Below are 14,501 nucleotides of genomic sequence, written 5' to 3' on the forward strand. Positions count from 1 at the left end.
CAATAAGCCCACTATGCAAGCAAAAGTTCTAAAGGACAACCATAAGCTTTTGCTCATCTTCTAAAGTGTGTGCTAGAAGCACTCTATCATCCACATAAAACAAAAGCATGATTACCGCATTGCAAACAATGACCTCTTCAATGCCTTTTTCTTGCATAAAGTCAAGTACCATTTGTTCCAATTGGTCGATGCATAGACCCAAGAGAGTTGGTGACAACGGACATTCTTGTTTAACCCCAATAGTGCTTACAATTTTTTTTGAAATTTCTCTTCTTATGCGCAATTGATACATCACCTTCTCATAGATTTGAGAAACCGCAAGCATAAACTCACTTGGCACTTGGAGTTCTTCCATCCTTCTCCACAAATTGTTACGTGGAATCATATCAAAGGCTTTCTTAAAGTCCACAAAACAACAATACAATCGCTTGCCTTTCAACCGGCTTTCCTCCATGAGAACACGAAGAGTCACAAGATGATCAATGGTGCTATGGCATCGACGAGAACCCGCTTTTCCTTTTGCACGCTTGTCATTCTCTCTCTCTCTCTCTCTCACACACACACACACACACACACACACACACACACACACACACACACACACACACACACACGTACACACACACACACGGAGGTCAAATTTTCTATGTATAAAGATAAAAACTCATTTTTGTTGTTCCCAAAGAGTTGATCAATGGTAAGGCTTTGGCTTCGCAACCTATGGATTGTGGGCTCAAATCCCTCGTTGGATTCCCTCTAGAAAGACACCTTGTGCTCACTTGGTGTTCACGTTGCTAGGGCTCTTGCCCTTGAACACTCGAGTGCATCCTCCTCTTGTGGTGGGTCACGTGAGGAGCTATGAGTTCTCTCCATTGTTCCCAGCACATGTGGTGCATCAATTAGGTGGCTATGGTGATGCCTACATGTGGCCCTTTCCTGATGGTACGTGGCCCTTGCTCGACCATGTTTCATGGCTGATATTTGGAAGGGATAAGCACCTCCTCTTGTAGGCCCTCTGATTGGTCGTAAAAAGAAATAAATAATATTTGTTCAAATTTGAAAAATAAAAAACAAAATGATTAACTTATTGCCTAAAAAATTGAAAGTCACAGTGTGAATTCAACCCTCACGAACCTTCTACTGAAAATAACCTGGGTCCTGCCCAGTGCGGGTGCCCTATTTTCTTGCCTCGTTCAAATTTGTGGAGACCCGAAGTCCCGAACTATTCAGCTAGTGAATTTCTGGAATATTCAAACGAGAGTGTGGTAGGCTAGCTCAATGGCAACTTTGAAGTTCCTTTCAGCAGCAACCGCGAGAAGCCTCCAGGTAAGATGATACTCTCTGAGTTTGAGAGAGAGAGAGAGAGAGAGAGAGAGAGAGAGAGAGAGAGAGAGAGAGCTTATTACTCGTGAGGGTACTGTGGCTACGCTTGAGCCACTATATGTGACTACACTCGTCTTGGGGAGCCAATTAATCAGTTGATGACAATGTCGAGCCATACATATACTGGTGCCTAGTTCTACACCTACTACTGGGCATCGACGATGCTAGTGGGGATGTTGTTGTGTTGAGCTGATACTATGCATGATGGAGCTGATGGTTGTATTGTCTTGTGGATGACGACTGTGAGTCTATACCTTGCACTTTCTTTTAAATGTGAACTTGTGTTTATCCTGAACTCATCTAGGTATATACTCCAGCCCAACTGTAACTAACTGTCTGTCCCCTGCCCATGACTCTGTAGCCCTGCCTACAGGGTGAGGCCTCACACTGCAAAAACGCTAGCAAGTGAAAATACTAGAGAGAGAGTGTGCCCAAACGCTTGTACTTTGCAATGATCATAACATACCAAAAGTACAAGGGGAGGGGTTGCCTATATAGGACAATTGGTAAATTGCCCTACCTTCAGGCAGAAAACCCCACGACCCTAAATGCTAAAAAAATGCTATTAAATATGTCAACTCATTGAAAGTGACCTACTACACATTTAGTAGCAGATTTGTTGAGGGTTGGAGAATTTGACCCCGAGAAACCCTAGAAACGAGGGTTCCACCTCATGCCAGCGTACCGGGTGAGCAACACTGTAGATTGCATCGTCGAGAAAAGCTATGTCTACCTCAAGTACGGCCGGACACAACCATAAAACAGCCCTCACTTCCTAATCTGCTCTTGGAAGATACCGGAGCCACCATCGGACAGGAATCTGTTGAACTCACTTGGTCTTAGCTCTTGTCCTGGACGGGAAACAAGTCCAAGGGAGGTGGCATGAGAGGATAATGTTGCTTGTGGTAGAGGTTTGGTGAAGACATCTACAGGGTTATCTGAAGTCGAGATGAATTCTAGTAGGATAGAGTCATCCTGGGTCTTCTCACAAACAAAATGGTACTGGATCTCTATATGCTTGGGCATGGAACACGGGATTCCTCGCAAACCATACCAACTCACATATAGCATTGCAAACAACCTTGTTCTCTGGCTCCGTGGAAGATAAGGCAATTGTAGGCCGTTTCTTATTGCTCCATGAAACTGCTCTTGAGCCAAAAGAAAAGGTGTAACCTATAGTTGACTGTTGTCCATTCGGATCTCCACCCCAATCTGAATTACTCCATCCTCGTAGAATGATGTTGGAGTCTGTACCTCCAGCTGCATAATGAATGCCTAATGACTTGGTCGCCTTTAAATATCGTAGAGTCTGAAGAGCTTGCTCCAAATGTGACTTGGCAGGTTTCAGCATGAAAGAACTGAGAAGTCCCATCCGGAAACTGACATCAAACTCGGTGTTGAGAACCCAAATAAGAGAACCAACGAGTTTTGTTGGCCCCGCTTTTTGGTACTCGAGAAAACACAAAATCCGATTGATCTCGACCTATGACGCATCGATTGTACTAAGCCTTACGTTGCAGGTAAGTCACTGCCATCTCTATGGAATGCGCCCTTCCTTGTCCAAAATGGAGTAGCACAGAGGAATTCGGCCCGACACCATGTTAAAGGTTCTTATTATGGCCCCTTTACCCTATATCTGGCTCAAACTCTGCACTATGATGAGAACCATTGTCATTAGCATTATCTGGAATGGGTGCATTCTCATCCGAAGCCTGAGGGACAGGGGTAGGAGAAGAGGGTTTATCAAGAGGCCACACATAATCTGGGTCTCTAAGTATCGGCAAATCAGGGGTCGTCGTGGAAGACTTGGTAGCGGAAGCCCTTTGTGAAGGTAAAAACTCGTTGAAGACAACATCACGGCTGAGTAGTACATCCTTCTTCTTTGGATCATAAAGTCGATATCCCTCTGAAAGAGAGTTGTAGCAGACAAAGAACATTCTCTTGGACTTGGGGTCAAACTTCCCCCTTTGCTCCTTCGATACATGGACATATGCATCGCTCCCAAAAATCCGAAAGTGGGAGACATCGGGCTTCTTACCAAAATAAGCTTCAAAGGTCTTGCTTGGAAGTGAAGAGGTAGGAGATCGGTCTATGGTATGAACTGCCGTCGCAACTGTCTCTGCCCATAAAGACTTTGGCAAGTCTCGATGCTCAAGCATGGTCCGTACCATTTCTACCACTGTCCTATTCTTCTGCTCCACGACTCCATTCTCTGAAGGTGATCCGGTGTTTGCGTCGTGCGAGCTCTCGCTTGATGCTATTGTCCGCACAAAACGGAATGAATGCTTTGGAGGTAAACTCCCCACCTTTGCGCGATCGAATAGTCTTCAACACTTGATTGCCTTTCTTCTCCACAAGAGAACACCAATCCTTGAAGAGGCCAAATGCCTCATACTTGTGCTATAGAAAAAATACCCAAGTAAAGTAGTTGGAATCATCCATCAACAACATGAAGTAGAGAGCCTTGCCGAGGGAAGGTGTCTGCATAGGTCCACAAAGGTCGGTGTGAACCAACTCCAAGACGCCAATGGCTCGGGTGTGAAGCAAGCCTCTGAATAGATTCTCGATGTTGCTTCCCATGAATGCAAGTAATGCATTTCCAACATCTCGTAAGCCCGTTAGCATCTGCTCACAAAAAGCAAGTCGAAGAGCATCATTGTTCAAATGATCAAATCTGTAATGGCAAAGATCACCTGTAGATATCCGTGTCGCTTAGGAAAGAGCATGGAGCTGTGTAGAGTCCGTTCTCCACTGAGCCCTCTCTCACCTCCTTGCCGGATTCATGATCCCGAATAGATACCGCATCCTCTGTAAAAATCACCTCCATGCCAAGCTTGCACACCTCGTGCACAGACATAAGATGTAAGGTGCAAGGGAAATGAATGTGGAACTTTGCTCAAGATGAGTGCTTTGAACTGTGCTCAAGGGTTCCTTTTACTTACGGAAGGGAGAGCCTTCCGTTCCTTTAGTGAGAGAGTGTAAATGATCACAAACAAAGTGAATGACACTGTGAATGAAGGTGCTGAGACTGAGAGAGAGAGAGAGAAGAATACGACACCAGCCGGTTGTCAAACCCTCCTCCAAGGGTCCCCCCTCTCTCTATGGCGAGAGAGGTCTATGCTATTGATTGCACAAATCTGGGACAATGGTCTAGATGCAATGGACTTGCCGACGATGTCGACAGCAATGATGACGACGACGAGACGGGCTGAAATCTGAAAATGCTAGGGGCTGAAATCTGCGAATCTACTAACTGCTGAATTCTGTCACTGTGATGGCGAGGACGGCGATGGCGACGACGATGCGCTGAAAACGCAGATGCTGAAATCTGCGGACATCGGCTGAAACTGTAAACATTGGCTGATCTGACCGTGCGGTGAGGAGTTGCTGCGGGTAAGTGAGATCTGCGAGGCTAGGGGCGGCGGATCTGACGTCGAGAATCTGCAAACGCTGATGCTAATCTGCAAAAATGCCAAGCCCGATCTGCTGAAAAATGCTAGGCTGATTCTGTTGCCAAAACGCTATGCTGATCTGCAATCTGCAAACGCTCCGGCTGGGATATGGAAAACGTTGGGTGATCTGGGAAGTCCTAAAACGCTAGGTTGTCTGGTGGCGGAAAACGCCGAGTCTCCTGTCGGTTCTTGCTGAGAAGGTGCACTGCAAGTTGCTGGAACTTTTTCTGCCTCTTCTGCCAGAAAGTGCTAGCGCTAGGTTTCTTTTATAGATGCTTAGCAAAATTGCCCTACCCAGTTTTCCAACAAAGTCACTTATTAATAATAAGTGAAAAATGGATAAAATAGGGAAAATGGGTTCTGTGCACTGTAAAATACTCATGATGGGTATTGACTGTCATGCTGATAATCATGCTGTGTGCAACTAGAGGATATGCAACTACCCTAAGTGCCTGGACATGCACGGCCTGCCCGCAGGCTCACAAAGGTGCCAGAACACTTCCTAAGCTGACCTGAAACGTAGACTTGAAGTAGCTTGTCCACATGCACATAGGGTTAGATGTGCATGTGACATCCCCTCCTTTTTAAAGTGAGGTACTGGTACCGAACTGTATGGCGTCGAGGGAGAGCGCCAACAACGTCTGGAATCCTGGAAAGGACTCTTCGTCGCCCACTCTGATGCGTGGGTCATGTGATACTTGAACTTCATGAAGGTCTGCAATGCTTGGTACTTTGGGCCGCTCTGAAAGTGACAAAGGGATCCGTGGCTGCTTCAATGCTCCAACTTCGGCTATGGACGTAGGTCCACCTTCTTTAAGAATCTCCGAGGAGGAAAATTCCTGAAACCACTTCCAACACAAAATCATGAACACACCTCCATGTAGAGTGACTGGCAAAAGACTATGCTACCTAGATGACTGTGCATGCAATTGAGATGAACCAAGTGAAGGAGTGCCAAACCGTTCACCAAACACATGCAAAAAGTGAGATCAAATCTTGACTTTTCGCCCTAAACCTATCAACTGTGGCAAATCACAATGGAAATGCCGATGCTTGATGGACAATCTTTCTTGTGCTGTTTCTGAGACTGTGTCATGCCAAGGAAGAGACATGGAAAAGCGATTGACCAAACGGACAATCGGGAAACAATGTGAATTCCTTGAATGAAAACTGCTTTTTCTTTTCGAGAGAAATCCGCATACATCCGCGCTCATCCATGAGTGAATCATGTGCATTGTACGATATGGCATGCCTGTGGAAAGGGAACATATAAAGACGGTGACGAAAATACAAGAAACCGTCACGAATGAAACACTCAAACAATGTGTGTTGACTAATCATGCGGCCACACAATACTTCCTGAGGGGGTTCTTTGGACCGTGACTTGAGAGCCAAGATCGGTTTTGTGTGATTGACCGTATCTGCAAGGAGGTTAGCTTCACTGGAAAAACCATCATCCTTGTGAACAATCACATCTTTATCATGCAAATCATCATCCTTGTGAATAATCACAGCTGTATCATGTAAAACATGTGTGTTGTGCTTTGGAGAAGAAAAGACTGAGAGAGTCTCCTTCTCCTGTTTCTTTTCAATCTTCGCCTGCACATTAGAAATGAGAGGTAAAGAATGAACAACCTCCTCACCACGAATGATGACGGGAGAGTCACTTTTGACATTTAGAGTGAGAGTATTGTCTGCCTAATCAATGAGAGGGTTATGCTCACGAAACCATCTAATGCCCAAAATCATATCACATCCTGAAAGAGGAGACACTACAAATTTTCTGCGGAAGGACGCTTGTTGAACAATGAATAACACATCAAGGCACTCTCGTGTAATGAGAGAGTCCATACCGGGAGCGAAGCCCGACACCTCGAGAGGAGATGTCGTGCGAACCTCGAAGCGGACTCTTTTGACAAGAGAGTCACCAATCACATCATGCATACTACCAGAATCAAACAAGACCACCATGTGTTGACCATTCACATGACCATAACACTTCATGAGAGACTTATCAACGAGAGGATCATGAGAAACTTGGGACACACGAGTGTTTTCATTTATGGCATTAACAGAGGATGTGGGTTCTGTGGGTTCTTTAGGTTCGTTGGATGGGCTCTTAGAAGTTAGGACATGTGCTCTTTATATGACCCTTGACGTGACATTGATAACAAACGACCTTCCTTAGAATAAATGACTTGTTCTTCTGCCGTTATGTATCCTCCTATGATTCCTTGTGCAACTTTTCCATCTGGGGTGAGCTTAGGTTTAGGAAGCGTGTTACGAGAGTTCTTTTTCGAAGGATTAGAGGAAGATTGGCTAGAAGAGTTACCGTTCTTACCATTCTTACCGTTCTGTGGATTCTGAGAAGTTCGAGAGGTACTGTGAATCTGGGCCTATCTTGGATTCATCTAGGTATATTTCCTTTGTTGTGCTTCATCTCCTGTGAGAGAGCAATTGCTACCGCTGTGAGAGAGCAATTGCTACCGCCTTGTTGAGATCCATGGGGTCAAAGACTTCTACATCAAACTTGATATACTCGTCCAACTTAAAAAGGAATGCCTCTTTGCGCTCATCATCCAATTTGCGTAATTGGGTGCCGAGCTGGAAAACACGATCAGAGAAAGACATGACTGGCATACCATTTTGCTTGAGATTGCGCCAATCCAGTTTCAACCGCGCTAAGTACTGAGGTGGCATAAAATGCTCCTTGACCTTGTCTTGGAAGTCGGCCCAATTGAAGGAAAGAGGCACGTCTTCTTTGGCTTCCTCAAGGTGCGCGGCCCATTGTGCCTCTTGCCACGCTTGATACCAATCAATGGCATCACCGGAAAGATACATGGTTGCCGTCAAAACTTTGCTATTTTCTGTCTTCTTAGTTGTCGCAAAATAAGTATTAAATTGACGCAACCAAGAATGAATAACACTAGCATCCATCTTACCATCATACTTACTAAATGTCAACTTCTCCGTGACTGGATTGTTAGAGTTTGAATCTCTGCTTGTGCTACTAGATGATTCTTTGAGTGGCTCGGACTTCAAGGTGAGTACCTGTAGGACCAACTCTTGCATGCATTGGTCTCTCTGCGCCTCACGTTCTAATTCCAAGTGTAAGGTGCAGCGGAATGAATGTTTGAACTTTGCTCAAGATGAGTGCTCCGATCTATGCTCAAGGTTCCTTTTATTCTTATGGAAGTGAGAGCCTTCCGTTCTTAATGAGAGAGTGCAATTGTCACGTGACACATCCAACCCTATGTGTCCGTGGACAAGCTACAGCATAACAAGGGTTCAGTCAGTTCAGTCTAGAATAGGAAGTGATCTGGCACTTTTGTGAGTCTGTTCGCAGACTGTGCATGTCCAGACACTTAGAATAGATGCATATCCTCTGGTTGCACACAGCATGATCATCAGCATTCCCATTAGAATACATCAGAATCCATCAGGGGAATTTTCCAGTGCATTTAACCTATTTTTCCTATTTTTTTTGACAATTTTTACTTATTATTTTTAAGTGACTTTTGTTGGAAAGTAGGGAGGGCAATTTTGCTAAGTTTGTACAAATAAAAACCTAGCGCTAGCACTTTCTGGCAGAAGAGGCAGCAGGAGCACCTTGCTCAACATGCAACTTCTCAGTAAAACCAACACCCACAGAGCCTAGCGTTTTCAGCCATCTGAGGACCTAGCGTTTTTGCATCAGATCAGCCCTGGCGTTTTGTGCACAGCAGATCAGCCCTGGCGTCATCACGACACAGCAGATCAGCCTAGTGTTTTGCATTTGCAGAACCACCGGCGACAGCAGGACCAAGATCAGCCCTAGCGTTTTTGGTTTGCATAACAACCCTAGCGTTTTTGCAGATCATTGCGACAGAATCAGCCATAAGACCAGCGTTTTCAGTTTTCAGCCTTTAGCACTCGCAGAAGAACCCCCGAACCTCGCAGACCTCACCTTCTCGCAACAGATCCTCGCCGCACGGTCAGTTTCCGTAAGGTTTACAGATTCAGCCCGGAAAACGCAGATTTCAGCATCTGCGTTTTCAGCGCGTCGTTGTCGCAGTGTCGTCATCGACATCATCATCGACATAGAGTTAGAATTCAGCAGATAAAGATTTTCAGATTTCAGCCCGTCTCGTCGTCGTCCTCATCGTCGGAGGTCCAAGTTTTGTCGAGATTTGTGCAATCATAAGTAGACCACTCTCGCCATAGAGAGTGGGGCCTTTGGAGGAGGGTTTGACAACATCTCTGGTGTCGTATTCTCTTCTCTCTCTATCTCTTAGTCTCATATTTCAGAGTGTCCATTCACTTTGTTTGTGTCCATTGCACTCTCTCACTAAAGGATCGGAAGGCTCTCCCTTCCGTAAGTAAAAGGAACCTTGAGCACAGTTCGGAGCACTCATCTTGAGCAAAGTCAAAACATTCATTCTGCTGCACCTAACATTGGTATCAGAGCTTTGGCAGTGTTCTGTATCACTCAAGGAAAGAACCACAAGAATCCCAATAATTTTTTCGCTTGTTGAGGTCGCACGAACCCAAGTTCACTTGGGCGTGTCGATTCCTAATCGTGTTTTTGAAGAGTAACAGGAAACCCAAGAAAGAAGGGCTTGTCCAGCCTCCCCTTGTGCCTCTTTTCACTCATTGAGAGCGGACCGTGCACTTAGTGGCCGGCCAATCGACGTGAAGTGGGAAAAAGCAACCTTGGTGTGAGTGCAAGGCCGCCAAGGGGTGCGCCCACGGAAAAGAGCAAAACTCGGATCCTTCTCAAACACAGATTGCAAGCGAAAGAAGAACCTCAAGACCCCCAAGAACCTCAAAAACTTAAGAACCCATGAACCCAAGACCCACAAGAACTCAAGTTCCTCGTGAACTTAAGAACCCAAGACGTCACAAGAACCCACAAGAACCCATGACTTCAGTGGATGGTCATCACTCGAAGTGGAATGGATACTTCGCTTGGAGGTGATGAGCATGAGAGAGGCGAAGAAGAATTTTCCCCACCAAGAGGTTTTTCCGACCCTCCCTTTTTCCCATCTACGTCAAGGATTGCACTAACTCCTATGGAGGAGTTGGAGCAATTGTTTATGGAAAGACAGTCAGAACGCGAAGAAAGAAAAGCAGAAAGAGAAGCAGAAAGAAAGGCCTACAAAGAACGAAGGGCAGCCATAGATCGTGAATACAAAGAAAGAATGACAGCCATAGAGCGTGAAGCACGATTGGAAGCCAAAGAAAGACTAGCAGAATTTGATCGCGAGAACAAAGTAAGACAAGAGAAGGGCGATAAACACATGAAAGAGTTGTGGCGACTTTTTTCTATTGTGCAGGCGCAGTTTGCACAGAATCAAGAACAGGAGACTCTCTCAGTCTCTTCTCCAAAGCATGACACATTATTTGAATGATAATGATTTGCATGATGATTTGAATCCTACTGATGAGCATGATGATTTGAATGACAATGACAAGCATGATGATTTGCATGAACAAGATGTGATTTCTCACAAGCATGATGATTTGCAAGATGAAGATGATGTGATTGTTCACAAGGATGATGTGTTAGTTGATACTTTCTCTAGTGAAGCTAACCTCATTGCAGATTTGATCAATCACGAAGAACCGATCTTGACTCTCGAGTTGAGGTCCACAAAACCCCTACAGGAAGATTCGACCCCTCAAGAAGAACTGATCTTGGCTCACGAGCCTAGGTCCAAAGAACCCTTACAGGAAGTACTATGTGTTCGAATGATTCGTCAGCAGGCATTGTACGAGTGTTTCATTCGTGATCGTTGCTTGTATTTTAGTCAGCGTCTTTATGTGATCCCTTTTCCTAGGCATGACATATTGTACGTTGAGCACGTTTCACTCATGAATGAGCACGTATGTATGCGGATTATTCATGAAAAGCTGAAAAGTATGCATTCAAGGAAGTCACATTCCATGTCTCTTCCTTGGCACGACACGGTTGTAGCAAGAGCACATGGAAGAATGAGCACCAAGCATAGGCATTTCCGTTGTGAATTGCCAGAGTTGATTGATTTAGATCAGAAGAGAAAGATTCGATCTCATTGTTTGCGTGTGTGTGGTGAACAGGTTAGCACTCCGTCTCTTTGTTCATCTACATTGCATGCACAGTCTTTGAGGAAGACGAGATTTTTTCCACTCACTTTACATGGAACAGATATGTTCATGGTTTTGTGTTGGAAATGGTTTCGGGAATTTTTAGCCATGGAGATTCTTGAAGAAGAAAGAAGCATGACTCTAGACGAAGTTGAAGCATCGAAGGAGCCATAGAAGACTTTGTGTCGCTTTCGGTGCGGCCCAAAGAAGCAAGCGTTGTAGACCTTTATGAAGTTCAAGTACCGCATGACCCACACATCCGAGTGGGCTGACGAAGAGTCCCTTCCAAGATTCCGGATGTTATTTGCGATCTCCGTCGACGCCATACAGTTCGGTACCAGCACCTCACTTTGAAAAGGAGGGGATGTCACGTGACACATCCAACCCTATGTGTCCGTGGACAAGCTACAGCATGACAAGGGTTCAGTCAGTCTAGAATCGAAAGTGATTTGGCACTTTTGTGAGTCTGTTCGCAGACCGTGCATGTCTAGACACTTAGAATAGATGCATATCCTCTGGTTGCACACAGCATGATCATCAACATTCCCATCAGAATCCATCAGGGGAATTTTCCAGTGCATTTAACCTATTTTTTCTATTTTTGACATTTTTCACTTATTATTTTAAGTGACTTTTGTTGGAAAGTAGGTAGGGCAATTTTGCTAAGTTTGTATAAATAGAAACCTAGCGCTAGCACTTTCTGGCAGAAAAGGCAGCAGGAGCACCTTGCTCAACAGGCAACTTCTCAGCAAGACCAACACCCACAGCAGCCTAGCGTTTTCAACCATCTGAGGAGCTAGCGTTTTTGCATCAGATCAGCCTTGGCGTTTTGTGCACAGCAGATCATCCCCAACATCATCACAACATAGCAGATCAGCCTAGTGTTTTGGATTTGCAGAACCACCGGCGACAGCAGGACCAAGATCAGCCCTAGCGTTTTTGGTTTGCAAAACAACCCTAGCGTTTTTGCAGATCGTTGCGACAGAATCAGCCATAAGACCAGCTTTTCAGTTTTCAGCCTTTAGCACTCGCAGAAGAACCCCCGAACCTCGCAGATCTCACCTTCCCGCAGCAGATCCTCGCCCGACGGTCAATTTCTGAAAGGTGTACAGATTCAGCCCGGAAAACGCAGATGCTGAATTTCAGCATCTGCGTTTTCAGCGCGTCATCGTCGCAGCATCGTCATCGACATGGAGTCAGAATTCAGCAGATAAAGATTTTCAGATTTCAGCCCGTCTCATCGTCGTTCTCATCGTGGTTGACATCGTCGGCAAGTCCAAGTATTGTAGAGATTTGTGCAATCATAAGTAGACCACTCTCGCCATAGAGAGTGGGGCCTTCGGAGGAGGGTTTGACAGCATCTCTGGTGTCGTATTCTCTTCTCTCTCTATCTCTCAGTCTCATACACTTCCATTCACAGTGTCCATTCACTTTGTTTGTGTCCATTGCACTCTCTCACTAAAGGAACAGAAGGCTCTCCCTTCTGTAAGTAAAAGGAACCTTGAGCACAGTTCGGAGCAGTCACCTTGAGCAAAGACCAAACATTCATTCCGTTGCACCTTATAGCAATGGACACAAAGAAAGTGAATGGACACTGTGCGTGAAAGTGTATGAGACTGAGAGATAGGGAGAGAAGAGAATACGACAACAGAGACGTTGTAAAACCCTCCTCCGAAGGCCCCACTCTCGTTGGTGAGAGTGGTCTACTATTGATTGCACAAACTGGTACAAAGTGGAGGAACGAGGACTGATGCAAGTCTAGGCTATGTCGATGTCAACGATGGGGATGACGAGACCAACTCTATGGCTGAAAACTGATGCACTTTCTCTGTTGTCCCAAAACGCCAGTGGGCTGAAATCGGCTGCTGCAAAACGCTGGTTTGCTGCAGATTTTTCGTGCCTTCGGCTGCCCCTAAAAACGCTGATTTGCAGCCCGTTGAAGTCCTCCAAAAACGCTGTTTTGGCTGGTCTTTAATTGCTGAAATTCTGATGCTATGGCGATGCTGAAAACGCTAGGGAAAAGGGGGCGATGTTGGGTTGCTGAAAAACGCCAAGGGCTGGGGGTTGTGCCGATGATGTCTTTGATGAAAATGCCAGGTGCTGGTGTCTTATAGCAATGAGGGTACTGCTGAAAACGCTAGGGGTTCTGGAGGTCTTACTTGGAGGAAATCGCCACCAAGGGGAGAAATGTCCTGTGTAAGGTGCAGTGGAATGAATGTTTGAACTTTGCTCAAGATGAGTGCTCCGAACTGTGCTCAAGATTCCTTCTGTTCTTATGGAAGGGAGAGCCTTCCATTCTTAACGAGAGAGTGCAATGATCACAAACAAAGTGAATGGACACTGTGCGTGAAAGTGTAAGAGACTGAGAGATAGAGAGAGAAGACAAATATGACACCAGAGACGTTGTAAAACCCTCCTCCGAAGGCCCCACTCTCGTTGACGAGAGTGGTCTACTATTGATTGCACAAACTGGTACAAACTGAATGCATGTGATTGATGCAAGTCTAGGCTAGATCGACGACAACAACGGGGATGGCGAGACTGATCTAAGGGCTGAAAACTGTTGGTCTTTGTATTGCTGTTCAAAAACGCTAATCGGCTGCAATCTGCTGTGGCTGAAAACGCTAGGAAAAACGCTGGTATCTGTAGATCTTTGTCGTTGAAAATCTGCTGCTATGAGGGTTGAAAACTGCAGGTCTTTAGGGCTGAAAACTGATGGTCTTCACCTACTGAAAAACGTTCGGGTTCTGCGGTGGGAAACTGCTAACGCTAGGGCTGATTTGTTCCTTGTTGTCGTCGGGTTGATGCAGATGCAAAAACGCTGGCTGATCCGTGTTCTTGTCCAAAAAACGCTAGCTTGCTGTAGTGATGCAAAGACACTAAGCCTCTTGGGTTTTGCTGAGAAGTTACCTATTGAGCTTGTGCTCCTGCTGCCTCTTCTGCTAGAAAGTGCTAACTCTGGTTTGCGTATATGTTAACTTAGCAAAATTTCCCTACCTACCTTCCAACAAAAGTCACTTAAAAATAATAAGTGAAAAATGTCAAAAATACGGAAAATAGGCTAAATGCATTGGAAAATTCCCCTGAAGGATTTTGATGGGAATGCTTATGATCATGCTGTGTGCAACCGGAGGATATGCATCTACACTAAGTGTTTGGACATGCACGGTCTGCCAACAGACTCACGAAAGTGCCAGATCACTTCTAAATCTAGACTGATTTGATTGAACTGAACACTGATCATGCTGTAGCTTGTCCACGGACACATAGGATTGGATGTGTCACGTGACATCCCCTCCTTTGAAAAGTGAGGTACTGGTACTGAACTGTATGGCGTCGAGGGAGATTGCCAATAGCATCCGATATCCTGGAAGGGACTCTGTGCCGGCCCACTCTGATGTGTGGGTCGTGCGTTACTTGAACTTCATAAAGGTCTGCAACGCTTTCTTCTTTGGGCCGCGCCGAAAGCGACACAGAGTCTTCTGAGTCTCCTTCGATGCTTCTTTCTTCTTCAAGAATCTCCATGGCTGAAAATTCCTGAAACCACTTCCAACACAAAAA

At 45.4% G+C, this 14,501-nt stretch overlaps 1 protein-coding gene across 1 annotated transcript in view; it reads left to right on the top strand.

The window, feature by feature from the left end:
- The first annotated feature begins 1,169 nt into the window (after positions 1–1,169).
- Positions 1,170–14,501, top strand: part of LOC147439909 (Transcriptional coactivator/pterin dehydratase) — a 72,368-nt gene continuing 59,036 nt past the window's right edge. Inside the window, exon 1 of the mRNA XM_086484422.1 lies at positions 1,170–1,326. Within this exon, the coding sequence (XP_086340548.1) occupies positions 1,279–1,326 (48 nt within the window). The 5' untranslated portion in view covers positions 1,170–1,278. The remainder of the gene's footprint in view (positions 1,327–14,501) is intronic.

This window comes from Adiantum capillus-veneris, chromosome 16 (assembly GCF_014529385.1).
Source record: "Adiantum capillus-veneris isolate H3 chromosome 16, ASM1452938v2, whole genome shotgun sequence".
Classification (NCBI taxonomy): domain Eukaryota; kingdom Viridiplantae; phylum Streptophyta; class Polypodiopsida; order Polypodiales; family Pteridaceae; genus Adiantum; species Adiantum capillus-veneris.